At 37.4% G+C, this 27,720-nt stretch overlaps 3 protein-coding genes, 1 long non-coding RNA gene and 1 pseudogene across 5 annotated transcripts; 4 read left to right on the forward strand and 1 right to left on the reverse strand.

The window, feature by feature from the left end:
- The first annotated feature begins 1,199 nt into the window (after positions 1-1,199).
- Positions 1,200-2,600, forward strand: LOC110227090 (annotated as a pseudogene).
- Positions 2,559-12,620, reverse strand: LOC110226977 (chromatin modification-related protein EAF1 B-like). Of its 2 annotated transcripts, none has more exons than XM_021020089.1 (23): positions 12,355-12,620; positions 11,832-11,953; positions 11,697-11,751; positions 11,518-11,615; positions 10,058-11,429; positions 9,830-9,949; positions 9,419-9,616; positions 8,895-9,086; positions 8,720-8,800; positions 8,527-8,584; positions 7,963-8,456; positions 7,799-7,852; positions 7,424-7,466; positions 6,891-7,069; positions 6,752-6,805; positions 6,581-6,661; positions 6,199-6,336; positions 5,994-6,110; positions 5,533-5,633; positions 5,261-5,443; positions 4,813-5,161; positions 3,034-4,700; positions 2,559-2,923 (listed from the first exon to the last, which is right to left on the reverse strand). In XM_021020089.1, exons 2-22 carry the CDS (start codon positions 11,918-11,920, stop codon positions 3,126-3,128), a joined length of 5,631 nt encoding a protein of 1,876 aa, XP_020875748.1. In that variant the 5' UTR covers positions 11,921-11,953; positions 12,355-12,620; the 3' UTR covers positions 2,559-2,923; positions 3,034-3,125. The 2 variants fall into 2 exon arrangements, with proteins under 2 accessions (XP_020875748.1, XP_020875741.1); XM_021020082.1 differs by having other exon boundaries at positions 11,832-12,009.
- A 2,582-nt stretch (positions 12,621-15,202) lies between these two features.
- Positions 15,203-17,359, forward strand: LOC9299249 (F-box/kelch-repeat protein At4g39550). Its single transcript, XM_002863127.2, has 2 exons — positions 15,203-15,422; positions 16,080-17,359. The coding sequence occupies exon 2, from the start codon at positions 16,110-16,112 to the stop codon at positions 17,184-17,186; it is 1,077 nt and encodes a 358-aa protein (XP_002863173.1). The 5' UTR covers positions 15,203-15,422; positions 16,080-16,109; the 3' UTR covers positions 17,187-17,359.
- A 615-nt stretch (positions 17,360-17,974) lies between these two features.
- LOC110227293 (F-box/kelch-repeat protein At5g49000-like) lies at positions 17,975-20,275 on the forward strand. The gene is made up of 3 exons (XM_021021123.1): positions 17,975-18,249; positions 18,850-19,027; positions 19,210-20,275. Exons 2-3 carry the CDS (start codon positions 18,880-18,882, stop codon positions 20,118-20,120), a joined length of 1,059 nt encoding a protein of 352 aa, XP_020876782.1. The 5' UTR covers positions 17,975-18,249; positions 18,850-18,879; the 3' UTR covers positions 20,121-20,275.
- Positions 20,276-24,921: 4,646 nt separating this feature from the next.
- LOC110227295 lies at positions 24,922-26,562 on the forward strand. Its single transcript, XR_002331075.1, has 3 exons — positions 24,922-25,132; positions 25,270-25,559; positions 26,250-26,562. It is a non-coding gene; the product is annotated as an uncharacterized LOC110227295 (long non-coding RNA).
- Positions 26,563-27,720: the final 1,158 nt, after the last annotated feature.

A 27,720-nucleotide genomic window follows, 5' to 3' on the forward strand; every position in this document is an offset into this window, starting at 1 on the left:
AAGTGAAGAAAAATGTGGTGAATCCTTATCATGATCAATATTGTGTATGAGAAAAATATATGGAGTATCCTTATCTAACATACAAAAATATTTATGTCTCAACATACAAAAGACGTATGGACTACCAGTGGCGGAGCCAGAAATTTTGTTTATAGGGGTCATAAAACATTTAAAAAATTATGCCTAAAAAAAAAATCTTATTATAAATATATGTATATATATAATTTTTAAACCTAAAATATTTCATATTTCATCTTTCATATTAAAAATATTCACAGTTTATCTTCTTTAGTTGTATCATCAAAACTTTTTTTTAGTTGTTTTTTTTAAATCTTGATTCATGACTTTTAGGAAAAAAAATTCTAAGAACAATGTTGAAAAGAATGTAGAAATTAAAACAGTATATGTCTAAAAAAAAAAAGAAAGCCAATCACTCAAGTTACTTTGGTGTTTTATTACTTCTCACAGGAAGCTGGATGGGGAAAAACGTCTTGGCGCACGATGACACAACCTGTATTGTTGTTACCACTGGAAAATCCGGTGCTTCTTCCGTGACGACGCCTCCAAAAAAGCAAGGAAGAAAGGAAGGATATGGATATGTAGAACTAATGTTTGAAGAGAGGTGTGATTCTCTGAATTTTTTTTTTTTTTTTTTTACCCGATCGGCTGATCCGATCAGCTCAATCCCGGGAATATCCAATTAGCCTAATTTCAGATACCATGTGAATTGCTTGGACTAAAGCGCAAATCTAAACTTTCCACACAAATATAATTTTTGTTTTTCAGAGTGGATCGAACCTATGTTAGTTCCGTCCAACTTTTCTCCAATTCTTCTTTTCCACTAGAACACAGTCGTGTGTACTATTCTGTGAAACTTCGGAGTTGTGTATTGATAAGAGTGACGTTTGTTTTATAAAGTTTACATCTCAAAAACTAAGAGATCGTAGTTGAGATAAATAAGTCATAAACTTTACAATAATCCGTTTTTGTTTAGTTAATTATTCACAATAAAGTTGTCTGCCCTATTTTATACATTTAATTATTTCCTCCGCGGCTATCCATATATATATATATATTACTCTTTACTTGTCGATCACGCTATATAGTGGTAACTTAGATTCTTTACTTGTCGATCAACATATAGTGGTAACTAAATATATTAGCTCGGTTTCTCTAGGTCTTACTTTTTTTTTTTTTTTTTCTCTAGGTCTTACTTAATACAAGTTTTAACAGATTTCTCTCCGTTTGATCAGCAATCATGAATTCAGATTCCATCCCGGTTGATCTCATTACGGAGATATTGTTGAGATTGCCTGCAAAGTCAATTGCGAGGTTTCATTGCGTGTCGAAGCTATGGGCATCAATAATTCGTCGTCCATATTTCACCGAGTTATTCCTGACAAGGTCATCCGCTAAGCCGCGTATCGTATTCGCCATCGAAGAAGATGGTGTGTGGAGTTTCTTCTCGTCGCATCAGCGTCAGAGTCTATATGATTCGTCTCTTGTAGTAGCCGCCGAATTTCTTATCAAGTTCCCTCCAGACAATATGCGGATCTATTCTCCTATTGACCGACAATTTGCATGTGGCTATGCCTCTGGTTTGGTCTATTTCTTTGGTATGTGGATCAAAGGGAAGGATATTTACCATGGAGTGCCTGTGATATGTAACCCTAACACAGAAAAATATGTGACATTACCTTATCTGTTAAGGTACAGAAAGTCGTTTAGCTTTTTAGGGTTTGATCCGATTGACAAGCAATTCAAGGTATTGTTCATGGCTTATCCAGGTTGTTCTGATCATCATAAAATTCTGACATTAGGAACTGGAAAAATGAGGTGGAGGACGATAAAACGTACCTTACCACATGATCCTTGAGTGAAGGGATATGCATCAATGGGGTTTTGTATTACTTGGGTGATTATCAAAGTTATGTCACTTGTGATGAAACATCTGACTGTGTGATAGTTTGCTTTGATGTTAGGTCTGAGAAATTCAAGTTTATATACGTACAAAGCTTTTGTACATTGGTAAACTATAAGGGTAAATTATGTGTGGTTTATAGGGATGGTGAGAATGATGTTGACGCTATTGAGTTGCGAGTGTGGGTTCTTGAGGATGCTGAGAAAGAGGAATGGTCGAAATATACCTACACTTTAAGGGATGAAAAATTCTTCGTTGATGGATATTCTTCCATCGTTGTCGTTGGAGTGACTACTATGGGTGACATTATTTTTTCGATGGGATATTATGAATCGAAACAACCGTTTTATGTTTTCTACTTCAATCCCGGAAGGAATACGCTCCAACGTGTTGAAATCCGAGGTTTTGAAGAATATTACGGTAAACATAGTGTTTACACCTTTGTAGACCACATAGAGGATCTTAATGTTAGCGATGCAAAATTACTCAAGTCAAGCATCTATGCTTCATATTTGAAGACAAAAGAAGATGATGATGAAGAAGATGATGAAGAAGAAGAGGAAGAAGATGAAGAAGAAGAAGAAGAAGAAGAAGATGAAGAAGAAGAAGAAGATGATGATGAAGCTGAAGAATAAGATGAAGGTAAAAAATGAACAGATGTTACATTAATCTAATCTAATTAATATCCATGAGTGATGGTGGATCAAAATACACTAAGATAGTAATAAAAGGCTAATATATATATATATATATATATATACACCACGAAATGGGGAAACAAAAAAGTGGGTGTCTGTACACAACTTAACCTCTCTACAACTGTTTCTACTCTTCCAAACCAAAACAAGGCGATTCACTACTATGATGCATGAAAAGGTTGGGATTTGGAAGCATATATATAGTTGGCCCATCAGATACCTTCACGGTATCGAAAAAGAGGTAACAAGACCAGAGCACGAATCATCCACACTAACTACCATCATCTGCCCTGCCTAACTCCATCTGCAAAGTTGAGCATGCACTTGTCTCAGTTAGTGTCTCTTAACCAATATGTTAGCACTGTAGTCAATGCGAGATTAAAGGGGGCAAGATACGGCAGAGAGAAATTTCACCAGTTGGAACCTGTACAGTGTTGTCAGTTAGTAATCATAACCCTCGCAGGATCTACCACTGCTCGAGCTTCTAGGTTCATCTCTTTTCGCTCTCATTCTACCTTTGTATCAGGAGGCCTCGAAGATAACTTTTCATGGACCGTTTCCAGTTCCAGTGTCTTTAGATAAGGCTGCTGCTGCTGTTCAGAAGGAATGTGTTTTTGATTTTGTACAAGCAGCTGTTCTGATAACTGTGGTTGTCTTTCTTCTAAAGGTGGATACTGTTGTTGCTGTTGTCTTTCTGTCCCACCCTTATGGCCATGACCCGGCGGCACTCCATCAGGCGAAAGGACTAATTTTGTTACAGGATCGCTCCCAGTTGAGTTTGTAATAGAACTCCTTACTTTAGCAACACCAGTCTGCTCAGAGGAGTCACACGATTGCAAGTCCAATTCTTTTGGAAGAGAACTGACAGCAGTAGAAGCAACTGCAGTCGTGCTTACCGAATTATTACCCACCTGAGGCACACCTTTTGTTGCACCCATACTAGCCAATTGAGTGGTATTGGTGATAGACTCTGGATTGCGTGGGGAATGTTCAGCCTGAGACTTCTTTGATGAGTCATGATTTTGATGAGCGGTTCTATGAGATGTTGGCTGCAATTGATTGACCTGCTTTTGGTGTAGCAGCAAATGTTGGTGGTTGGGTTGTGCGACTGCTGGTGTAACAGACGGACTAGAGGTGGACAAAATGTTACCTGATACCTCTGCTGAATTCTCGCCTTGGATGCTATCATCTGAATGTAATTGCCTCTGTTGATGTTGGGACGAAAGAGATGGAGCACCAGGAAATGTTTTTGGCTTTTGTTGGGAAGTACTTGAATACTGTGGAGGATTCAAAGGTTTAGACTGTGGATAGAAGCTCACGGCAGTCACTGGGTTAGACGGCTGTCCAGGCACAGGTTGAACTGTTGCCTCTACTTTCTCACTACCCTGTATTCCCTGGGTCATATTAGAACCATTCAACTGTGAGGGATCAACAGAGAAGCTCTGATGCATAATGTTTCCTCCTCCCATTCCCTTCAAGAGTCTATTCTGCTGCTGACCTTGAGTTGGTTGCCGCTGGTGTGGATGTTGTCTTCCAGATTGCTGCTGGAGTTGTCGCTGCCGCTGTTTTCCACCTTGATTGTTTACTCCAGAAGCAGTAGACAGAGGATTCCTAGCCAGACCAGGAACCGGAAACTGCGGTTTTTGAGGCTGCTGCTGCGCAATTGCTGTCATATTAGGAGAGGTTGACGACAGAGGCATCGATAATGACTGAGATGGAGTAAGTGGTTGCGTTTGAGGACTGTTTTGTGGAGAAGAAGATACTGGAGGAACTTGATGCTGTGATTGTACATTTGGCGGCATAGTACTAGATGCTGGAAACTGCTGTTGCTGCTGCTTCTGCTGCTGCAAAAAGCGCTGGTGCATTTGTCTTTGACGGATAGCATATGCCTGCTGTTGTGTCCCAGCTGCATGATTAGGACTCTGGAGATGAGTCTTATGTGGGTTGCCAAGAACATGTGACTGTTGCGACAACTGATGCTGATGGGAAAGATGACCTGGGTAGGCCTGACCGGGAGAAGTTGTTTGGTTGGTAAATCCAGAACTCAAAGCTGGAATCCCCTGACCATTCCCTTTGACAGCCTGCATCAGAAACTCATGCATATCAGAAGCGCTGAACATCCAAAACTTAAACAAGGAGCCAGCTATATATTCATCAGACATATCAAGCTAAATCAAGGGAAAAATAGCTTACCCGTACCATATGCTGCATAGTTCCACGAGGCCTCAACGTGGAGTTTCCTGGAGAAGCACTCCCTACAGGGTTAATATTTCCAGTATTGGAAATTCCTCCCATGCCACTGTTTGGCACTGCCAATGAGCTCACTCCTTGAAAACCAGGCCTTGACAATGGTGTGCTCCTATTGATTCCATTCCCACTCATAGCATTTCCACCAGGTAGGCGATGCCCAAGATCGGGTCCTGAGACTGCTCCAAGAGTTGATAAAGAAGGCTGCTGCAGGTTTCTACCGGATAACATCTGACTAAATTGTTGGATTCGGTGTTGTTCATCTAGTGGCAAAGATCCTCTAGGAAGATTGAATCTACATCCCAGAAAGGAAATTTTTTTCAATCAGCTACCAAAAGAAGATATTTAAGCTGAGATGCGCAAATGTATGCATTCAAACCAGACAAATAAAGACCTTGGGGAAGCACTGGTTGGGCCAGATATGGTTGACAAGTTGTTGCCAGGGACTACATCAGATGATCCAGGTATTGACGGATTTGCTTCAGATGCAGGAAGGACTGACGTTCCCTGGTTTAACATTGGTTCAAGCGAAAATAGATCTTGACCTGAAGTTGAGGCATCACAGAGATCAAGGGGCCTTCATCCGGAGAGTAGCAACGTATTAGAATTGTGAAAAAGGTAAGTAATCAGGAGATACATAAATCGTAAGAAACACCAAAAACTTACGTGAGGACACCTCCATTCAGATTATTTGGGAATACATGAGAAAGAGCCATAACTTGAGAATTGTGAACTGGTACTATCTGCTTGGGATCCCGACCATCATTCTTGAAAGTAGATGAAACGGCAGCAAACATACAGAAGCAGCAAGGAGAAACAGAATCAGGGCCTTTGGAGTTTCAATATACAAACTCTAGTACAGAGTTCAAAATACATCTATGAATGGAGAGATGCAGACTGTTATGTCAAAAGCAACAGATGCCTTTCTCAAAGAAGATGTGCCGGATGTCCAAAATAGGCAAAAACAAGTAAACAGCCCCAAGGAAAATACTTGCAAGCTGAATTTAGTGTACTCGAAACCAAAAGAGCACTGACGGCACTCTCAGAAACAATAAGTTTTACATAATTCTGGGATGTACCAATTTTCTATAACAAGTTTGGAAGAGGTAACAAGTGGGTGAACGGACCTGTATCTTTCTATGTTGGAACTTCTTCCCAATCGAACAAATCTTCTCAAAATGGGACTTCAGTGTATCTTCTTCGACCGGCCCTTGCAGACGTTGAAACAACTGTCTCGCACTTCCCTTAATATAACAAACAATTCCAGGAAAACCACGGGTTAAACTAAACACATGGGAAGCTTTAATTCAGTATCTCATGGAAAATGAAAACCTTAGGGATGCCAGGCAAACTGGATGGATAAGACTGAGAATTTCCTGAGTCTTCAGCACTATCAGCCCCATCACCACCAGTTTTATCCATTAGATTCTTATGCCGCTCCTTGCACTCACTCGGATTGCGATATATACACTGTATGAGTAAGAACGGGGATCAAAGAATAGTCAAATTAATATTCCAGTCTCAAACAACATTTCTAGCACCATGGATAGGTGAAGCAACATATCCCAGCCCACTGTCTTACTAGTAATAAAGCAAGCAATAATTTGCGCAACAAAATCAAGCGCAGTCATTCACAAGTATAGAAGCGCGCAGTATTCAGTAAATTATTCCGCACTGTAACGTCTCAAGAAACTTCAGAACAGCACACTCTTACCTTAATTTTAATAGTGCTGTTCATAGCATCACTAATGAACTCCCAGTTAGGGCCCATGTCATGGACCAGGACAACAAGCGCCTAAATGGTGGAAAAAATAATTTAGATATTCACAATGCAACCCACGATATATATATATATGTGTGTTAAGCAGAGATAACAAACAAAAACCTGATCCTCAAATAGTGCCCATGGATTTTCAGATCCTTGTTGGCCAGAAGAAATCTGCATAAATAAAGTTTCTAATTTCAAGACATATTTTAAACCAAACAAGATGGTAAAGGAGTGATCAAATCACCAGAGTATATACCTTCAAGCCTTTTATTTTTCTGCCCCTGTCCCGACCTCCAATAAATTTAATAAATTTGTTGGGGTTGGACATATTGCTCATCTGAGACGCGGCTGGAGAAGGAATAGCACTATCAAAATTATTCTCCACTGATTGCTTGGCAGTCTTTTGCTTCTTTGAACTATGTGGACCATACAGACCTTACAAAATACAGGAAAAAATGTCACTACGATAAAAAGAAGCATGGTCACTAAAGAGAGGCTAGATGCCAATATAACATTGTAGCCATGAAATTTCCAGAAACAGTTGAATTATTACCATATCAAAACATTCACTTTCGGGTTCAGTCATGGTAAACATTGTGTATTTTTTATTCTGTTGTAAACAATTGTGCAAAAATGATTACTCCTAACGTAATGATATTCTAGTTACAGACTTAGTCCGATTCATAAAACAGATGTGAAGCTTAGGTATCCCCCGGTTGAACCTGACTTCTAAAGACCTAACTCATGCAGTCATGCAAAAAATGTTAAAAGTGGATACTTGGATGATACCATTTGTATTGAAATGATTCTCCGGTCGCTTCCTCCAGTGGTCCTGTCAAAATAAGGAAGCATTAGAATTATTTCCAAGTTTAATATCTCTTCAACGTATACAATTTACCTACACAATAAAATAAAACTTGCATAAAACTTCCCGTTTCAAGGAATAATACTGTCAGTGAACACGATTCCGAGATGAAAAATGGAAACAAGAATTTCAATCCCAAGAGCAGCTTACTCTTACAGGTATCAAACAACCCAATATATAGAACATTAGACATTTCAATAAGCGAGTCACACACCAAACATCGCCAAACAAACTTCTGTGACGCTACTTTAAAAAATTTCTTGACATTGAATTTCAAAATCTTTTACCAGCAATATTACCTGTTCACCATGGACCATTGAATCAAGATGCCAACCTTGTTCATCTGTAGAACCCTGCAACAAATGATAATTGCATATTAACATGCAAGGCCAGAAGTAATAACAATATTTTCCATAAACATCAAGCCAGATATATGTTAAAACATAATGCAAACCGGATGAACCTTCTTCTTTTTCGGTTTTCCTGACGTTTCAGCCATGTCATAAGGTAGCTGCTTCTCAAAATTACCACTAGATTCAACCTCTGTGCCTTTTTGAACCGCAGAACCACCATTCAAACTACTTTGCTCATCCTGATAAGAACTAGTGTCTCCACTAGAGGCATCTGTCTTTGAGGGCACAGGTAAAGTTCCAACAGTGCCACAGCCAAAATAACTCATACCCCTCTGCCTGGAAAGAGTGCGCATGCGCTTCGATGGAACTGAACCAACATTGAGATTACTGGCAGGCCTTTTGCCCATCAATGCAGTGGAACCACCAGTGTAGCTACCGTATGGTAAATCAGCCCCAACATCATATGACCGAGCAGAATGATACTTCATCGAATTCTTCTTTCTCTTGTGGGTTAACTTAAATGATTTGCTACATTCAAGAGCTCCAGGTAGATGATAAGTACTTGTTTCTTCTTCATCCTCATCATAACCATTGTATTCTGTATCTACAGTTAAAAATGAATTTAGTAAACATCTATCCAGTACGTGGAGCTCAACCAAATATGTTCTGCATACCTTCTGCGGGATCATAGGCTGATGTCTCAACCTCCTCCTGCAGGCTACTTCCGGATTTCTGGGACAGGAAATGCTTTTAATTATCTTAAGAAATCAAATATGTATGTGTGTGCTTATATATATATATTCACAGGCAATACACCCAATTAAGGCCATGACATTAGAGCTCGTAGCATTAAATACTCTCACATACCTCAGACCCGAGAAGATGACATTCAATGGACCTTCGGTAGGCCTCCATTGCACCAGATGGAACTGAATAAAATAAGTTTTCCTGTACATTAAAAAGCTTAGTTTGCAACGTTATAGAGTTATCCACAACACTAGCAATGAAAGGCTACAGAAAGACCATATGACTAGTTTCATACTTCTGTAAGCTGATCATCCCAAGATGTCTCCAATATGCCAGGGTCACACATATTGTCAGGTGTCGACGGTGCTGCTGTTTGAATATGGGTGGCAGAAGATTTGACAAACTTCAAAAATCTGCGTGCATATTCAGTGACACCAGAAGCTGGACATTTTTTGCCATTATCATACTTCAACTCCTTCCTTGTCTCCTGCATATGATAACAGTATTACTTGGCTAGATACCAAAAAAGGAATCATCAAAAGTGTAACAAGAGATCAACAAAACCAGAGAAAGCTCTTAGACTTGGAAGGAAGACTATTCCAAGAAAGTCTGATTCAGCGTCACATTCATGGAGGAAAATAAACATAAAATAATGAGTCAAGCTTATTGTACTGTCCCAAACTTCAAGATATGGTATCACTACTGTATAAGTATGTATATGTGTGTGTGTGCGCAGGCCCAATGAAAAGAAAGGCCAAAATATGACCATCAGTACCATTAAAAAACCATAAGAGATAGATATGTATGGCAGACGTATACCTTATCAGTTCCCACGCTTGTCTTTTCAAGCTCCCTAGGAACATCCACGGAACTCCAGAACTGTAAGACAGAATTAGCTAAGCTTGAAGCTAAGCCCTTAAGCTTTCTGTGCTGAATTTGCTCCTCAAATTTCAACTGAGAGGTAAAAGCAGCTCGATGACAAATCTGCATGGCAACAGTCATCTTCCAAAGACGCTCCTAGAATTAGAGAAGTAAAGGAGAGGTTAAACAGAAATGCAATCGGTTGACTTGGAGAAAAAGTTTCCAGTAACAGAAACAAAAAGGCTAACAACATTCATAGAGGAATCACCATACGCTCTTAGTAATAACCAGTGTGACAATCCATAAAATGAATAATTTTCCATTTAAGTAGATAAAATGAGATCAGAAAGCTGATCAACTAAACCAGACCTGTGCAAAATCATTTGCCAGCCATGTCATTTCCTCAAGGACAAAGTCCCATTGATATCTCGTACGAACTTCCACTGGTATGGTACCAAAAGATAACTCGGCAATGCTCTTTCTCTTTGCCTGTTAGTGTAGTATGTCAGACATAAAAGGCTATGAACAAAAAAGTAATTAAACCTTCTTCCAAAGCTTGACAGGTTAAGATCGACAAGCCAAGTTTTGAAAGAGAACCTTTATACTCCATGCTTCCTCAAGGATAGAGTCCTCCTTCAAAGTATCTAGCATTCTTGAGCCACCGTCTAAACTATGCTGCTGTAATACTGTAATGCCAGGTCCTGACAATAAGTTTTGGCTACTTATGGAAGTACTGGTTTCTGCAGCTGTCTGTGATTTTTTAGGGCACAAAGAACTGTTGGAAGTGTCAGCCAATCCACTAGTAACTTTCATGTCAGTTTGCAATATATCTAAGTCATCTTGTTGTTTCCTCTCAGTTTCAGAGCACTTCTTTTCATTATGCAGATCAACTGCACTTCTATGATCTTGACTTTCGACTTTAAGTGATTGTGTTTGGCTTTGATGCCCAGAATTTTGCTCACTAATAATGATGGTAGAGTCACCAGCCTCGTCTTCAGTCTTTGTATTCACCATTTCACCAACTGTTGGATTCAGTATCCCCTCTACTCTTGAAGCTCTCTCAATAGGGATTCTGTTGGTGTCAGATTTGTCCACTCTATCGAGATCTATTTTAGTATCTACATCTACTTCATCGTTGTTAGCATGAGAGGACTCTTGATCTAACCCTTTTCTCCCTACAGTTGCAGTATTTTTTAAGATTTCTTTCTCTCCTCGGGGATCCCGAAGGCCATTCACTTGGGTGGAGTTAGTTTCCTGGCTACCTGCCATTTCAGCACTGAAAGAATTGGCTACTGTACTAGCAGAGACAGTATGTGCTTTCACCCCAGTAAGACCAGTCCCTCTGGAAGCCAAATCTGCAGAACTTTTTCTATACACAATATCTACTTTCTCTTTCACTGGACTGTTTTTTGTTCTTGCAGTGCTTTCTCGTACAACCAGTCCATCATCCTCTGTCTTTAACAAACTGGTTGAGAGGAAGTTTTTTAAAATGATATCACCATTGGAAGTTGCAGAGTTTGGACAAGATACTGAAGATGCATGTCTATTCTTATGTTTGCCTGCTTCGGAATCGGAACCCTTTACATCCACAGATTCTCTGCGAATTGAGAGTGATGTGGCAAGACCACCACGACTCGGAACTAACTCCGTAGAACTTGACCGAGCAGGATCACGATTTATCTTTGATCTGTTTCTACGAGCATATGGGCGAAAAATGGCAGAATCTTCTGTTTCCTTAGTATTCTGGAAATTGTTCGCTTTGACAGACCGTTCCGATTCTGAAGTTCTACTTCTCTTATTAGGATATTTTGAATCTCTTTCTCCTTCAAGTGACTTAGTTTCAGCATCAAACAGTAAAAGATTATCAGCTGTATTGGGTTCAGAAACTATTGAAACTCCAGGCCTACCACTACTCTCCACAGAATCCCCATGTTGTGAGGCAGTCCGGGGAAAACTATCCTTGACTTCACTGTGGTGAGAACGGGAAAGAATCATAAGTTGATCTATGATATCTAGAAAATTCTAACAGGAAAAATTACGGCAAACAAGAAAAATACCTCTTTACAAATTGATCTGCTTGCTTATCTGTGAGTGACGTAGATTGAACGCTATGTGAAGCTGCATTACCAAACTTGAAATCCAAAGGATTCCCACCCTAAAGTAGAGAGAATAGTAAGGACTTGTTATATAATAAGTCTCTAAAAGGAAACAGAAAATGGAAAATAAATTTTCATACTTTCTCCAGAAACTCCAATTCTCTCCTCCTTTCCTCACGGACATCATACTCCTGCCTATAAAAACAAGTGATTTTCGTTACTCAACAGAAACGATTAGCAGCTGAAGAAAACATGTGGCAATCCCCGCAATATACCTTAGTTCCGCTTGAGCCTTCTCAATGGCTACTCGACGCGGAGATGATTTGACACCAATCCCACCTCCACTATCAATAACTCCTCCCATGGAATCAAACTAGGCATTTACTAAAAAGATATCCTGAAACACTTCCATGCATCACCACTTTCACTGTCCCATTATATTCAAACTCTTAACTATAAACAGAAATCATCACAAAGCCAAGAAAGTGTTTCATTATCTCCCACAAAAAGTCATAGCAACACCATATAAGTAGAGATTATAAAGTTACATTAACACAACAAGAGCTAGATATAGAAACAGCATTAAATTTGAAGCCAGAAGCTCACTAGTAAACAGAAATAGGAACCAAAACTTGAAATTTAATCAGCTGAGATATCAAAAGAGCACATTTTTAACGAATTTGCGAGAGTTAAGAGAAGAACCCAAAGTAGAACCCCAAAGACTCAAGCTTAAGAAAACCCAAATTGAAAGGAGCTAAAACGTTAGGGTTTTGGATGAAGGAATGAGCAAAAGGGTACCTGAATTTTGTTTGGATGTACGAAAACGCAAACGCAGGAATTAGGGCACAAAAAAAAAAAAAAAACTTTGGGCAATCACAAATCAAAATTAGGGCTTCTTCTTCCACAACAAATTCGTCGAATCGAAGAAGAGAAGCGAGAAATTTCTTCGAGAAAGCTCTTCGTGAATTGGAATTTTGTAAATTTCAATCTCGAAAAAATTGCAATTTCCTTTTAATTTTTGTTTCCCTCTCAGAGGAAATTTTTGTTTGTTGTCGTGTTCGTTTTTTTTTTTTTTCGCTTCCTTTGATGCAACTATGCGACTCTCGCTCGCTCACTTGCTTCTGAGTATTGGGCCTGGGCCTTAGTCATTGTTCTCTTTTGGGCCCTTTGTACGAGTCTCCCGAGGCCAGAGACAAAAAAAAACATATTTAAGTGGATATTTTTGTCACTTAACATATTTAAGTAAGTTAGCTATTTTCTTTTGAGTAATTCTTATTTCAAAAGGCATGGAATACTATTAAAACAATGAGTCTCATATGTGTGGTGGAGCTTGGATTGTTAGGAACCACCAAGTAAATGCAGTTTTCCATGCGCAAGAAATGTTTCTACCCGCTTCAAATCGTATCTCTGCGGAATTAAGAGGGATCCTTTGGGTTCTACATAGTCTTTCTGACTTGCATTTGGATAATATTGAGATATGGTCTTATTGTAATGCTGCAATTGATGCCATTATTGATCCCTCAAATTGGCCAAGGTATCACTCCTTCCTTGACAAGATACATCGGCTAATATCAAGTTTTGGTAAAATAGTGTTTAAGGTGTCTTCTACAAAAGCTAATGCGATCGCAAGAGCTATTGCTGCGAGTGTCACAAGTGATGGACGGGTCAATCTTATTTAGCTAGTGGCGGTCCGGCTTGGCTATTTTCACGTATTGAAGAGGAAAGGAGAAGATGACATAGTTTGGAAGTCTTTCATAATCATTTATGCTCTGTTTTGTGGAGCTCTGTTTCTTATGTTGGCATGTTTTGTTTCTTGACTTTTATACGTTTACTTATTCTTAATAAAATACATTAGACGGCAAAAAAAAAAAATACTATTAAAACAGATTTGACTGATTGGTCAACTCGTTTTTACAACATGAGGTTTTGAAAACGATTAAATACGATAATTATATGTCTAATTCCAAAAACGGAGCAGCAACGTACACAGATTATAGAATTGAGATCCATCAATCTATGCAATGTTGGGTATAAAATTATTTTTAAATATCTTTGTCAATGACTTAAAACGGTTCTACCGTCTCTTATTTCAGAAACATAGTGTGCTTTTGTTGAAGGTAGACTAATTTCGGATAATATACTTATAGCGCAAGAGGTGTTTCATGGTTTACGTACAAATTCAACTTGTAAAGGAAAATTCATGACGATAAAAACAGATATGAGTAAAGCTTACGATCGGGTCGAATGAGATTTTATCAGACTTTTACTAAAGAAATTGGGATTATGTGAGAAATTGATCTCTTGGATGATGTGGTGCATAACTTCACTGCAATGAAAGGTGCTTATAAATGGACAACCTAAAGGTCTAATAATATCAAAAAGAGATTTACGAGTGGGTGATCCACTTTTTCCATATTTATTTATTCTTTGCACGAAAGTGATAATTACAAACATCAGAAAAACGGAACAGGATAAGTTGATTATTGGCATAAAAGTGACAAAAGCAAGTCATGTGGTATCCCATTTGTTATTTGTGGATGATAGTTTATTTTTCTGTAAAGCAAACAAGGAACAATGCGGAGTTATTTTAGGTCTCTTAAAGCAATATGAAGACATTTCAGGGCAACAAATAAATTTTTCTAAACCATCGGTTCAATTTGGACATAAAGTTGACGAATCTATAAAGGTAGAGCTTAAGGCGACATTGGGTATAACAAATAATGGCGGCATGGGGTCTTACCTAGGCTTACCAAAAAGCTTAGGGGGATCCAAAACGGAAAAAAAAAAATTTCGTAAGGGACAAATTACAAAATAGGATTAACGGCTGATTAGCAAAAAATTTATCAAGAGGCAGTAAAGAGGTGTTGATTAAATCGATGGCTGTTGCAATTACCAACTTAATGTATGTCATGCTTTCGACTGCCAAAAACAATCACATCTAAACTTACAAGTGCGGTGGCTAAATTTTGGTGGAGCTCCAATGGCCAATCAAGAGGTTTGCATTGGATGACCTGTCATCTATTAAACAAACAAGTAGGACCTCTTGATGGTTTAATAACAAAAAAGGGTTTTGTTGTTCTTTGTGAAGACTCATGCTTGGGGAATAAGTAGTTTCTTAGTAATTAGGTGAAAAAATTTGCATAGAAACTTGCTTTCTTAATGAATATGTTGCAAATATATATTGGTATGGTGTCTTGCTTCTTCTTCTCTTTATCTTATTATGTGATGTTCTCCTTATCTTATTATGTGATGATATGTTATCTTTTTACTATATGGTTTATAAAATTATATTAAACAAACAAAAAATTTTTTTAATAGGGATATCTACACTAATTTCTTTAACAAAGAAAATGTCTTTACCGACTTGTCGAAAAAACCTTCAAAGTTATGTAACAGTATACTAATTTTTATTTTAGAAATTTATATAGACTTTAACATATTTTTACAATATTTTTGATGAACTTGATTTGAAATATTTTACTTTAAACATAATTTGGGAGGTTTTTTCAAGTTTTCCAATAAGATTTGTTTAAAATTAGATCGGTCACTACACTATTATTTATTTTTCCAAGTTTTATTAAAACCAAGGTATTTACTAAAATTTTCAGTCAATACTAAATATTTGTTTTGAAAAACTTGTTACATTTAGGAAATAAATCTTCTGAAAACCCTAAGATTAAAAACTATTGCTCCTCTTATATAAATATACACCTCTCCCAATTCTAAAACATAACCTTAATTAAATCATTTGCTCCGCCTCCGATTTCTCTTTTGCCCTTGCAGCAACCAAAGGACATGACGACGGCGTTCGAGAAAGGTCCCCACTAATCTCGAGACGAGGTATTTCGTGTTTTACTCGGAAAAAGGTAATACTCTCATATCATCAAACTCTTTCAATTTTCAAGATGTTTGTTTTTTGTTTATTGGATTGTGGATAGATATGAGCATAGATTAGTTTATTTGAAATTTTGGGATACCCAGATTTAATATCGACGGATCTGTGAAACAACTATCCAGATCCAGATCGACCCAATATTTGCGATTATCTAGATCCACAAATAAATAGATCAAAAAAATAATGATAACAATTATCATTCATATTAAATATCTAAATATCCGAATTGGATCCGCAAACTCTAGAAACCTATTTTTGGAATCGGATCGGATCTTGGATCCATGATATTTTGCATGTCCCTTATTGTGGAATGTTGATGATCTTGCAAAGCTCATTATTTTTGTCAATTTTATTTCATCGTTGGTTTGAAGCAAAAAAAAAATCGATTTTGCTTGATTTATGATGTCCTTGATTTATAGTTTTTTTAAAAAAAAAGAAAATTGTGTATAAATATTTTCGTCGAGCAATATATCTGACATTAAAAAAATTGTATATGATATCTACTATTTTATTTTATACATGAAATAGCTAAACTTTTCGCATTAACATAAGAAAATTAAATATATAGGAACCAAGCTATATTTTTACCGAAAGAGTTTCACTAATTTTTAAATTTGTTCTTTGCAAGTGGGTGAGCTTTGTCTTATTTATTCCGTCAATGTCGTTCCCGGAGAAGAAGAGGAAGACGGCCACAAAGAAGCCGTTACTTAAGCCCTCGCTCACGTTGCAATCAACCCCAAATCCTCCACTTCCCCTTCCCGATGATTTGCTATTGAGCTGCTTCGCCCGCGTCTCAAGATTGTACTACCCAACTCTCTCCCTCGTCTCTAAAAGCTTACGATCTCTCATTACTTCACCAGAACTTTACAAGACTCGATCAGTCCTTAACCGTACTGAGAGTTGTCTCTATGTCTGCTTAAAGCTCCCATCTGATGATAACCCTCGCTGGTTCACTCTCTGTCGGAAGCCAAATCAGTCAAGAAAGAAAAAGAAGAAGACAAGTGGTAATATTTTGGTTCCAGTCCTATTTCCCCAATCTTCTCCTCCTACGCACGCGGCGAGTTTCGTCGCTGTTGGTTCTGATATCTACGAAATTGGTGGTCTCATCAACGACGTACCTTCCTCTAACGTCTCGGTCTTGGATTGTCATTCTCTTTCAAGAAACCAAGCTCCAAACATGTCGATGGCCATGGAAAATCCCGCAGCCTATGCTATTGATGGAAAGTTATGTGTTGTGGAAGGCTCCAACTATAAAGATTTTTTCGATCCGGAAACCCAAACTTGGAAGCCTGAGAACCGACCTCCTTTTTCTTTAGCCCCGCCAGAGGAATATTTACGTGAATATCGAGGACGAAATCTATGGATTCGTCGGCATGGGACATCGTTTTGTGGTTGCATGATAGATAACGTGTATTGGTGTTATAAAGACGGACAGTTCGAATGGTATGACGCTTTTAAAAGTGAATGTAGAATCTTGAAGGGTATGGAAGGACAACTGCCTAAGTTGACTAGATCTTGTGATGTTCAATTGGCGGATTATGGTGGAAAGATGGCGGTTTTATGGCACAAGCATGATCGTTCTAGCAATGATAAGGGAAGGGTTATATGGTGTGCAGAGATTGCGCTTGAAAGGCGTAGTAGTGAAGAAATTTGGGGGAAGGTCGAGTGGTTTGATCATGTGCTTAAAGTCCCCAAGTTGTTTAGGTTCGTGTGTGTTCTTGATCCTACTCTTTGATGAATGGCAACTGAAACATGTGTTGGAATCAATCACTCATCGGTAAAGTATCATTATGTTTTCAATGTGATGTATGAATTGTCTCGTGTTTAGCTTGGTTTTATATTTGTAAACTTGTAGTCGCATTTTGAACTTTATTGACATTTTTAATGCTTAGCTTTATGTTGTGACAAGCTTTATGTTGTGTCAAGTGACTACTAAGCTTATGCACTTATACATATTTGAAGAGTTCATGAATATTGTTTCGTCATCTATTAAACAAACAAGTAAGACCTCTTGATGATTTAATAACAAAAAGGGGGTTTTGTTGTTCTCTGTGAAGACTTGGGGAATAAGTAGTTTCTTAGTGATTAGGTGAAAAAAGTTGCATAGAAACTTGCTTTCTTAATGAATATGTTGCAAAATATATTGGTATGGTGTCTTGCTTCTTCTCTTTATCTTATTATGTCATGATATGTTACCTTTTTATTATATGGTTTATAAAATTATATAAAACAAGCAAAATGTTTTTTTTTTCTTTTAATAGGGATATCTACACTAAGTTCTTTAACCAAGAAAATGTCTTTACCAACTTGTCGAAAAAACCTTCAAAATTATTAATCGTATATTCATATATTTTTATTGTAGAAATTTATATAGACTTTAACAGATTTTTACAATATTTTTGATGAACTTTATTTGGAATATTTTACTTTAAACATCATTTGGGCGATTTTTTCAAGTTTTTCTATAAGATTTGTTTAAAATTATATCGGTTACTACACTATTATTTATTTTTCCAAGTTTTAATAAACCATATTCTTTACTAAACTTTAAGTCAATGCTAAATATTTGTTTTGAAATTTTTTTACATTTAGGAAATAAATCTTCTGAAAACCCTAGAGATTAAAAGCTATTGCTCATCTTATCTCTCCCAATTTTAAAACATAACCTTAGTTAAATCTATCTGCTCCGCCTCCGATTCTTTTTTTGCCCTTGCAACAACCAAAGGACATGACGATGACGTTCGAGAAAGGTCGTCACTAATCTCGAGACGAGGTATTCCGTGCTTTACTCGAAAAAGGTAATAATCTCATATCATCAAACTCTTTCAATTTCTCAAGATGTTTGTTATTGTTTATTGGATTGTGGATAGAGATGTGCATGGATTAGTTTCCTTGAAATTTTGGGATACCTAGATCTAAAATCGCCGGATCCTTGAAACAACTATCCAGATCTGGATCCACCAATATTTGTGATTATCTAGATCCACAAGTAACTAGATAAAAAAAAAATTACAACTATCATTCGTATTAAATATCTAAATATCTGAATTGGATCCGTAAACTCCACAAACCTATTTTTGGAATCGGATCGGATTTTGGATCCATGATATTTTGTGTATCCCTTATTGTGGAATGTGGATGATCTTGCAAGCTCTTTTTTTTGTCAATTTTATTTCATCGTTGTTTTGAAGCAAAAAAAATCGATTTTGCTTGATTTATGATGTCCTTCATTTATAGTTTTTTTTTAAAAGAAAATTGTGTATAAATTTTTTCATCCAGCAATATATTTGACATTAAAAAAAATTGTATATGATATCCACTATTTTATTTTATACATGAAATAGCTAAAAATTTTGCCTAAAAGAGTTTCACTAATTTTTAAATTTGTTCTTTGCAAGTGTGTGAGCTTTGTCTTGTTTATTCCATCAATGTCGTTCCCGGAGAAGAAGAGGAAGACGGCCACAAAGAAGTCGTTACTTAAGCCCTCGCTGACGTTGCAATCAACCCCAAATCCTTCACTTCCCCTTCCCGATGATTTGCTATTGAGTTGCTTTGCACGCGTCTCTAGGTTGTATTACCCGACTCAGGGCCGGCCCTACGAGTTATGGGGCCACAAACAATTACGGTTTGGGGGTCTCATAATCTATATATAATTTTTTTTTACTGTTTGGGGGCCCCAAAATCTATACATATTACTCGTTAAAAATTTGGGGGCCCAACACGAATGTTTCACCCGGCTGTGCTCAGTTACGGCCCTGACCCGACTCTATCCCTTGTCTCTAAAAGCTTACATTCTCTCATTACTTCACCAGAACTTTACAAGACTCGATCACTCCTTAACCGTACTAAGAGTTGTCTCTATGTCTGCTTAAAGCTCCCATCTGACAGTAACCCTCGATGGTTCACTCTTTCTCGGAAGCCTAATCACCCCAGAAAGACAAAGAATAAGACAAGTGGTAATGTTTTGGTTCCAGTCCCATTTCCCCAATCTTCTCATCCTACGCACGCGGCAAGTTTTGTAGCTGTTGGTTCTGATATCTACGAAATTGGTGGACTCATCAACGGCAGACCTTCCCCTAACGTCTCGGTCTTGGATTGTCGTTATCTTTCACGAAACCAAGCTCCAAACATGTTGAAAGCTAGGAAAAATCCAACAGTCTATGCTATTGATGGAAAGTTATGTGTTGATGGAGACTCCATCGACTCCGTATCGTCAAACTATATAGAGGTTTTTGATCCAAAAACCCAAACTTGGAAGCTTGAGGACCGAACTCCTTTTGCTATAGATATAAAAGAATGTCGCCTCGGGACGTCGTTTTCTGGTTGCTGGATTGATAACGTGTATATGTGGTACGAATCCGGATACAGACAGTTCGAATGGTATGACGCTAATGAATTAAAATGGAAAATCTTGAAAGGTATGGAAGGACAACTGCCTAAGTTTACTAAATATTGTGATGTTCAATTGGGGAATTATGGTGGAAAGATGGCGGTTTTATGGGATAAGCATGATCGTTCTAGCAATGATAAGGGAAGGGTTATTTGGTGTGCGGAGATTGCGCTTGAAATATGTAATGAAGAGATTTCGGGGAAGGTTGAGTGGTTCGGTCATCTGCTTAAAGTCCCCAAGTTGTTTAGGTTCATGTGTGTTCTTGATCCTACTCTTTGATGAGTGGCAACTGAAACATGTGTTTGAATCAATCACTCATCGGTAAAGTATCATTATGTTTTCAATCTGATGTATGACTTGTCTTGTTTTTCATATTTGTAACTCCAATTTCGAACTTTGTTGAAATTGGTAATGCTTAGCTTATGTATGTTGTCTTGCTTCTTCTCTCTACCTTATTATGAAATAATTTTTTTTTTTTTGTCAATATTATTATTATGAAATGATATTTAGCTTCTTTTCTTTATTTTGGCCGGGTTAGTAATTTTAACAATGAAAGTACACTTGTTTTCCAATCAAAGGAAAGTTATCACTTAATAGTATATGAACCAGAGAGTGTCTAGCCAATTTAGAGGAGTCCAACAAAATCCTTCATTTATTTATAAATTTCTTCATACTCCCTCTTTTTTTTTTTTTGTCATCTGATTATATATTAATATTGAAGGTTACAAATCTTGCCTAAAGCACATACTATAGTAGTTAGAAGTTAGTGATTTACATTCTACACTAACTATTCCAAAAATGATAATGACATCAGTCTGAACTTAAGCTGAAACATCACAACAACTTAAAACGAGGATATAACTTTCTCAGAGTCGAATAACTCAAACTCATGCAACCAAGAGGGATGGCTAACCGCAACAGAAGAATGAGACAATGATTCCATTGAAAAAAGCTCCTCTATTAGAAGCTGGATGTTTTAACATAATACACACAATTTAGTAAACAATTTTTTTGTAAGATTAGTATTTTATATAAGATGAAAAATATATATTTTTTTTTTCATCAAAATAACTTATATTAATTTGAAATATCGTCATACAAAATGTTCACGATCCATGGAGGCGGATCTGAATTTGCAGAGTAAAAACAAGATTGGGTGCTACCAAATTTGGCAAGACAATGAGCTACTTGATTACAAGAACGATTCACATAAAGAAAACAAAGATCCTTAAACTTAGGCATCCAGAACTTGATGTCTTCACATAATCCTCTAATTGACGCATCCAATGAACGATTATTGATGCTGTCGATCAATACTTTGCAATCTCCTTCAAAAAATACTTTGGTAAAGCCACGTATCCATGTTTGTTGCATCGAGGAGAGTAAAGCTTGTGCTTCTGCTTCCAACGGTGATCCTGTGACATTCAAACGTGATAAGCCCCATGCTTTAGGTTCGCCGTTATGGTCTCGAATTATCCATCCTCCATTTGTGTGATTAGTGTTAGCATCAAATGTAGCATCAAAATTGCATTTAACATAATCAGAAGAAAAATATTATTTAAAATTTGACTAAAACATCATATTAAAACATATACGGAAAAATATTTTTCTTCAACAATTACTTCCCTTATTAAAAGTTATAATTTAGCAAATGAGCTCTTAAAAATTTATAATCAGCTACAAAAAAAAAAAATTTAATTAGTTTTTTTCAATGCAGAAAGACGGGGCATTTTGCAAAAGACTGTCCAAACAAGTCTAAAAAGAAGAAGCAGTATCTCATTCATTCGATATCCAAGATAGCTCCAGATCTTGATATTGATAACCACGATCTCGAGTCAATACTATCTTATGATAGTGACGAGAATGATGCTATATGCAGTTATTCGGATTATGACGAATCTTCCGAATCCTCATCCGAAGATGACAGAGACGATGATTGTTGTTTCAAGATTACCCAGATGCCTCAAGAAGACGAACTGCAGACACCACATCTACCAGTAACCATCTTCGATCCTTCCAAAAGAGAAAAGCCAGTGCACGCAATCGCATTCTTCGACACAGGAGCTCATACAACAATCATAAATCCAAAGATACTCTCACGAGCCATGTGGATGCCTCATCAACAAGATTTCAGAGTAGCAAACGCTGGATCCCTGACGGTTAGGCTAAAATCAAAACCAATAACGATCGAGCTTTTCCCAGGATGTCAAGTTACTAAGGAAGTACTAGGTTCATCTGCACCTGGTAAAGACTTAATTCTTGGGTGGGATACTTATTCGGTACTGAAGAAGAAGTTCGGTATTTCTCTTGAACCAAGAGGTGTGAGATGGAAAAATCTCTACAAGGCCTTTACCACGATGCATCGCCTATTCTCAATCGAAGACTCAGTATCTGCAAAATTCAACAAAATTGAAGAAGAACTAAAGATGGCATCATGTGCAGATTCACACACAGAGTTCCTTCAAAAGTGCGACCATCCGTTATGGTTAAACTCAAGCTTCTTCGTATCCCTACCATTCAAAGAAGATGTTCACACAACACCAACAAAAGCAAGCCATGCAGGAATGCCTCCAACACTGTTGCAGAAGGCAAATGAGGAATGCAATCAATTGATGGATCAAGGTATCATCTCAAGAACAAACTCTCCATGGGCATGCAAAGCATTCTACGTTAATAATCGTGCAGAACAAGCAAGAGGAAAACTCAGATTAGTTATCGATTACAAACCGTTGAACCAGTATCTGCAAGACGTCAAGTTTCCACTGCCAAATAAAAGAGCGCTTCTTCAACATCTCCAAGGTGCAAAAATATTTTCGAAGTTTGATCTGAAGTCAGGATTTTGGCAACTCGGTGTTCATCCTGAAGAAAGATACAAGACTGCGTTTTGCCTTCCAAATAGACACCTTCAATGGAATGTCTTACCCTTTGGTCTCAAGACGGCGCCATCGCTATTTCAACAAGCAATGTTGCGTATATTCGAGCCGTTGTTACACACAGCCCTTATATACATTGATGACATACTCATCTTCTCGAAGAATGAAGAAGAACATATTCAGGCGCTACAACAGTTTCAAGATATCGTCAAGAAAAGTGGAATCATGCTATCAGCCAGAAAAATGATAATAGCCCAGCCCAACATTGATTTTCTTGGCATGCATATCAAAGAAGGAAGTTTCACACCACAGGCCCATTTAGCTACAGAACTTCTAGATTTTCCTGATGAAAATCTCACAAGGCGACAAATTCAACAATTTCTTGGAGTAATCAATTATGTGGGAGACTTTATTCCACACCTTTCCAGAATGACAAGACCTCTACAGAAGATGTTGTCGAAAAATCCTCCTTTGTGGGCATCACGACAAACTGAAGCTATCAAAAGACTAAAAGCAGAAGTGCAAAAGCTACCTCCTTTAAAGATTCCCTCCTCAGGCATGCGTATTCTACAGACAGACGCTAGCGATAAGTATTGGGGAGCAATACTGTTTGAAGAGATGGATGGGAAAAGACAAATCTGTGGATACAAGAGTGGTCGTTTCAAAGATTCAGAACAGCATTATCACTCAACGTTCAAGGAGATTTTAGCAGTCAAAAAGGCTATCGAAAGGATCGAAAATTCAAACATGCCAGAAGAAGTTCTCTGTTTCCTCTGGTATCTCTGTGCCGTATACACGGTAGGAATTGCTTTCGACATCCAATGGCTGTACCACTACGTCAACACTGTTCAAGACAAAAGAGACAGCTTCTCAACGTTCCTAAGGTGGTTTTCACCATTGACTGTCTGGAGTGGAAAACTACGAAGATCAGCGAATGCGACAAATCTAACATTCAAGAAGTTGAAGAAAGGTGGACTCAACCCATTCTTCAATCCACATTCAATCTACTTCTTTCATCGTCCCGTTAAGGTCAACCGCAAAACAAGCAAAATCCTCGCTCTTCCAACTCTCATTCATCACGGTGATTTTTCAAGAGGAGTTCGTCCAGATTTCAACCTTCAGGATAACGAAGCATACGAAAACTTTCAAACTCATGCGTTTCACCTCAACAATGCAAGACAAACGTTCCCCATTCCGTTCATACCCAACTGGGTTTATTATCCGGTCGACTATCAGATGCAACTTGATGAAGATTTACAGTATCACATGATGAAGTTCAACAAAGAAAGACCAAGCAGTCCAAAAGAAGATAAACAAGAAGAGACAACTCCCCAGGCGACTTCTCAAGACTACTGTGCCGACTACTTCAAAGACGCTCAATCCCCAGATGATGAAGTAAATGTTGAAGAAATCGAAAAGAAGTTCCAATTCTACATAAATGTTCAACCAGGAGAAGATGCACAAATGATCGAAAACTCGTATGAATGTCCAGGTGATCATTATGGATGCTGCGAAGAACATATGCTGGAGTTCGAAATGGATCATTAAGCGGTATGTTACATATAAAATATAATATGTTTAAAATCATGTAAAATAAATAATGATGTAAGCGATGATGTAATCGCTGATGTAATGATTATGTAAGCAATGATGTAAGCGATGATGTAATCGCTGAGGTAAGCGCTTATGTCAGCGCCTTAAAACCTCCTATAAATAAGTGTGTACCCCTTGTAAGAAATCATAACTTGAAATATCATAAAATTTCATAATAGCTTTCTCTCTCTAAAATGTTTCTCTAACTTCTCTCTAAGTTTTCCAGACTTCCGACTTTCTTCATAAACCTTGTTTCTTTCTATTCTAAACACAGTCGCGATTCTGTATTGTTCTCTTAAGGTTAGCATAAGTGGTCCGTCAATACGACGGTCGAACACGGCAGTCAATAGTACTCGCCGGGGTTTCACAGTTCCTAATAGTGGGTTGAGCAACACAGAGGCAAAGAGGCCCGAATCGCTCCCTTTACCTGGAAAGTGAACCCTTGCTTGTAAACACGACTGTCGTCTAGACTTAGTCAACACGACCCTCCGCTCGTGCTAGCTTTAAGATTATGGTATCAGAGCGATGTTTTTATTATTTATTTTTTTATTATTTATGGTTGACCAAATGAGAACGATTTAAGAAAATAAAATAAAAAAACACAAGTGGAAAAGTTTTTATTATTTATTTTTTTAAAAAGGAAATGGAATCTATGCAGCTTCTCGACTCTTCCAAAATTCATTCCAATAACCTTTGCTTCAGAAATTGCCATTGTCTCTATCTATAAATCAAATCACATCCTCTTCCATTTTCCTTCGTATCATCTCCTCACAATCTCACCAATTCCAAATCCTAAACCTTTGTCTACTCTCTTCTTTTCTGCAGGTAAAAAAATTCTTCTTTAATCTCTAATTTTTATTTCAGTTTATAGAATTACTAATCGTTATTAATGATTATTGATCTATACTTTGCATGTTTCAATTGATTGTTTCCTTGTTCAATTTGGTGGATTATGTTTCCAGGGATCTTTGTTCTTGTCTGATCTGTATCTGTGTCTGTTTATCGACAATGGCACGTATCCTTTTCTTGATCTGATCATTTATTAGATACGTTACTTTTTTTTTTTTAGTATATAGTTTTATTACATAGGAGAAATTTTAGGTTTTTATTTTCTGTGATACTTGTTTGGCTTTAATTGAAGCAAACGTGGAAACCAGAGAGAACGTGATCGTGAAAGAGCTCAAGCAAGAGGTAATCATAAGCCTAAGCAACTTAAGAACGATGGATTAACACCTGAACAACGTCGCGAAAGGTAATTACTATAATCTCTGGTTTTGTCAATTTGGATAAGCTTAGAAGGAGAACACATGGAATAGGTTGTGGAATTGAATGTAATAAGCTTTTGACAAACAAAACTTATGATCATGAGCTAAACCGGTATTGGTTTAAGCTCATTTGTGAAGTTGAATCAAGTTTAAGATATGTTGTTTTCGTTTAAAGTTGGTTTAATGTTGTATCTAAGAGAAGTTAATTATTAGAGTTTGTTACTGCAATTAGATCTAGTGGATTGCTAATTTGCTACCATTGTTTAGTCGAGATGTTTAAGTTCGATTCGTGAGAGTGAGTGTTAGAGGTGAGTTTAGATTCATTTTCGATGTTTGTGTTGGTAAAGTGAATGCATAAACCATAACTTAAGCCTTGTGAGTTGTGACATAAAATCCATGGAATCTCTTTAAAGTTGTTGATAATTTAGGTTTACTTCTAATACTTTGAGATGAGCTAATTAGATTTTCTTTTGTATTGTTGATTTAGGATGTGAAATTGGTAATGTTGATACATAGATTGGATTATTGTTTTTCGTGGTGTAGAGACACGAGAGCATTGCAGGAGAAGGCGGCTAATTAGATTTTGTTTCTTTTTATTGATTAAGGATGTGGAATTTGTAATTTTGATAGATAGATAGATTGGATGATTGTTGGTCTTTCTTATGTTCGTGGTGTAGAGACGCGAGAGCATTGCAAGAAAAGGCAGCTAGAAAGGCTGGACAATCAATGGGAGGAGGGAACCATGACCATGCCCTTCGCGTTGGAGGTAAAATCAAGAAATAAGACGATCACGTAGTAAGGCTTTTTGGGATATTGTTGGTATATGTTATTAATTGGTTGATCATCCGAGAGTCGATTCTATATCGTGGTGAGAGGGTTTCAAGAGTTGTGTTAAGTCTACGAGTGTGATTCTTATCTTTGCATATGATGTTGGCTTATGAACTTTTTGTTATTCGTCTTATTTCCAATGGAATGTGTTTATTGATCTTTCGTTCTTTTGTTTCCGAGTTCTCTCGGCTCTAAAATGCTTTGGATCGGCCTCGATATTGATTTTGGTTTTCTATGGTGCTGGTTAAGTGATGTGTTGTTGTTCCAAATTTAGTGTAATCTGAAGATGTAGCTGCAGTCTGATGAAGTTGTTGAATGAGTTAAGAAGTAATACAAGTTTTTGTTTGATAGAGTTCTTGAATGATTCAAGAAGTAAGTCAAGATGCGACTGTTTTTGTGTGTGTGTCGGTTTCTAGAAGGTTTGAGAAGATATGGTTGGAGCGTGTTTAGAGGATGAATCACAAAGGAAAAAGGACTTAAAGAGATTTGGAAGACTTGATGAAAGTGGAGTTTAATGAAGAAAAGGAAAAGTGTAAAAGGAAATTTACTTTTTCTTATGGAAATTGGAAATCTTCTCCTATGGTGATTAGGAAATCGTTTTGGCTATATATGGAGGAGCTGAGGACGTCTTGGAGAAGCAAGAGAGCTGAGGCATAAAGAATAAATCTTTGAGAGCTTTCGGTGAGATTATGTGCAACTTAGTTTTGCGGGTTTGTGCTTGTGTGATCAAGTGGTTTTGTTTCGAAGTCTAGGCTCAAGGGGAGTTTAGCTCAGGGTTAGGTTATCCTGATTAAATCTAGACTCAAGGGGAGTTTAGTTAAGGGTAGAGATTATCCTTAAGGTTTCACGTTATAGAAGGGAGCGGTAAATCAAGAGGGTTGGGCTTGTTTTACGCATTTGCGAATTGGTTGTAATTTGCTTTCTTGTTCTAGTGGAATCGAAATCTGGACGTGGTTCCGGGGAGTAGGAAAAACCGAACCTCGTTAACAAATTTCTTGTCTCGTTTACTTTCCGCAATTTATCGTACCTCATCCGCACTTACATAATCTTCTTCTACAGAACCAAAATCTGATTGGGAAAGTAAAAAAGAAAAAACTCATAACAAACTTGACCTGTTCTCTTACATCACATTATCATTACGAAGACAATACAAAAAAAGTTTTGTGGACCAGTATCTATTATGGTCATTAATGTGTTAGGTCATCAAACACTTTTGAATATTAAAATTTAAAATCCTCAACTGAATTATTGTACAATTCAAAATTGGAACACATCAAGATCAAGTTTTTTTAAAAAAAATTGATGAGTGAATTAGCTTAA

The sequence above is a fragment of the Arabidopsis lyrata genome, assembly GCF_000004255.2.
Source record: "Arabidopsis lyrata subsp. lyrata unplaced genomic scaffold ARALYscaffold_9, whole genome shotgun sequence".
Lineage (NCBI taxonomy): Eukaryota > Viridiplantae > Streptophyta > Magnoliopsida > Brassicales > Brassicaceae > Arabidopsis > Arabidopsis lyrata.

Bases quoted from the DNA above. Each gene is read 5' to 3' on its own strand.
- LOC110226977 (XM_021020089.1), bottom strand. From the start codon at position 11,920: ATGGGAGGAGTTATTGATAGTGGAGGTGGGATTGGTGTCAAATCATCT. The intron at 7,070-7,423 runs GTATCATCCAAG...GTATTTTGTAAG, and splicing joins GAATCATTTCAATACAAATG to GTCTGTATGGTCCACATAGT. The intron at 5,444-5,532 runs GTAAGTTTTTGG...CTCCGGATGAAG, and splicing joins CTGAATGGAGGTGTCCTCAC to GCCCCTTGATCTCTGTGATG.
- LOC9299249 (XM_002863127.2), top strand. From the start codon at position 16,110: ATGTCGTTCCCGGAGAAGAAGAGGAAGACGGCCACAAAGAAGCCGTTA.
- LOC110227293 (XM_021021123.1), top strand. From the start codon at position 18,880: ATGTCGTTCCCGGAGAAGAAGAGGAAGACGGCCACAAAGAAGTCGTTA. The intron at 19,028-19,209 runs ACCCGACTCAGG...GTTACGGCCCTG, and splicing joins ACGCGTCTCTAGGTTGTATT to ACCCGACTCTATCCCTTGTC.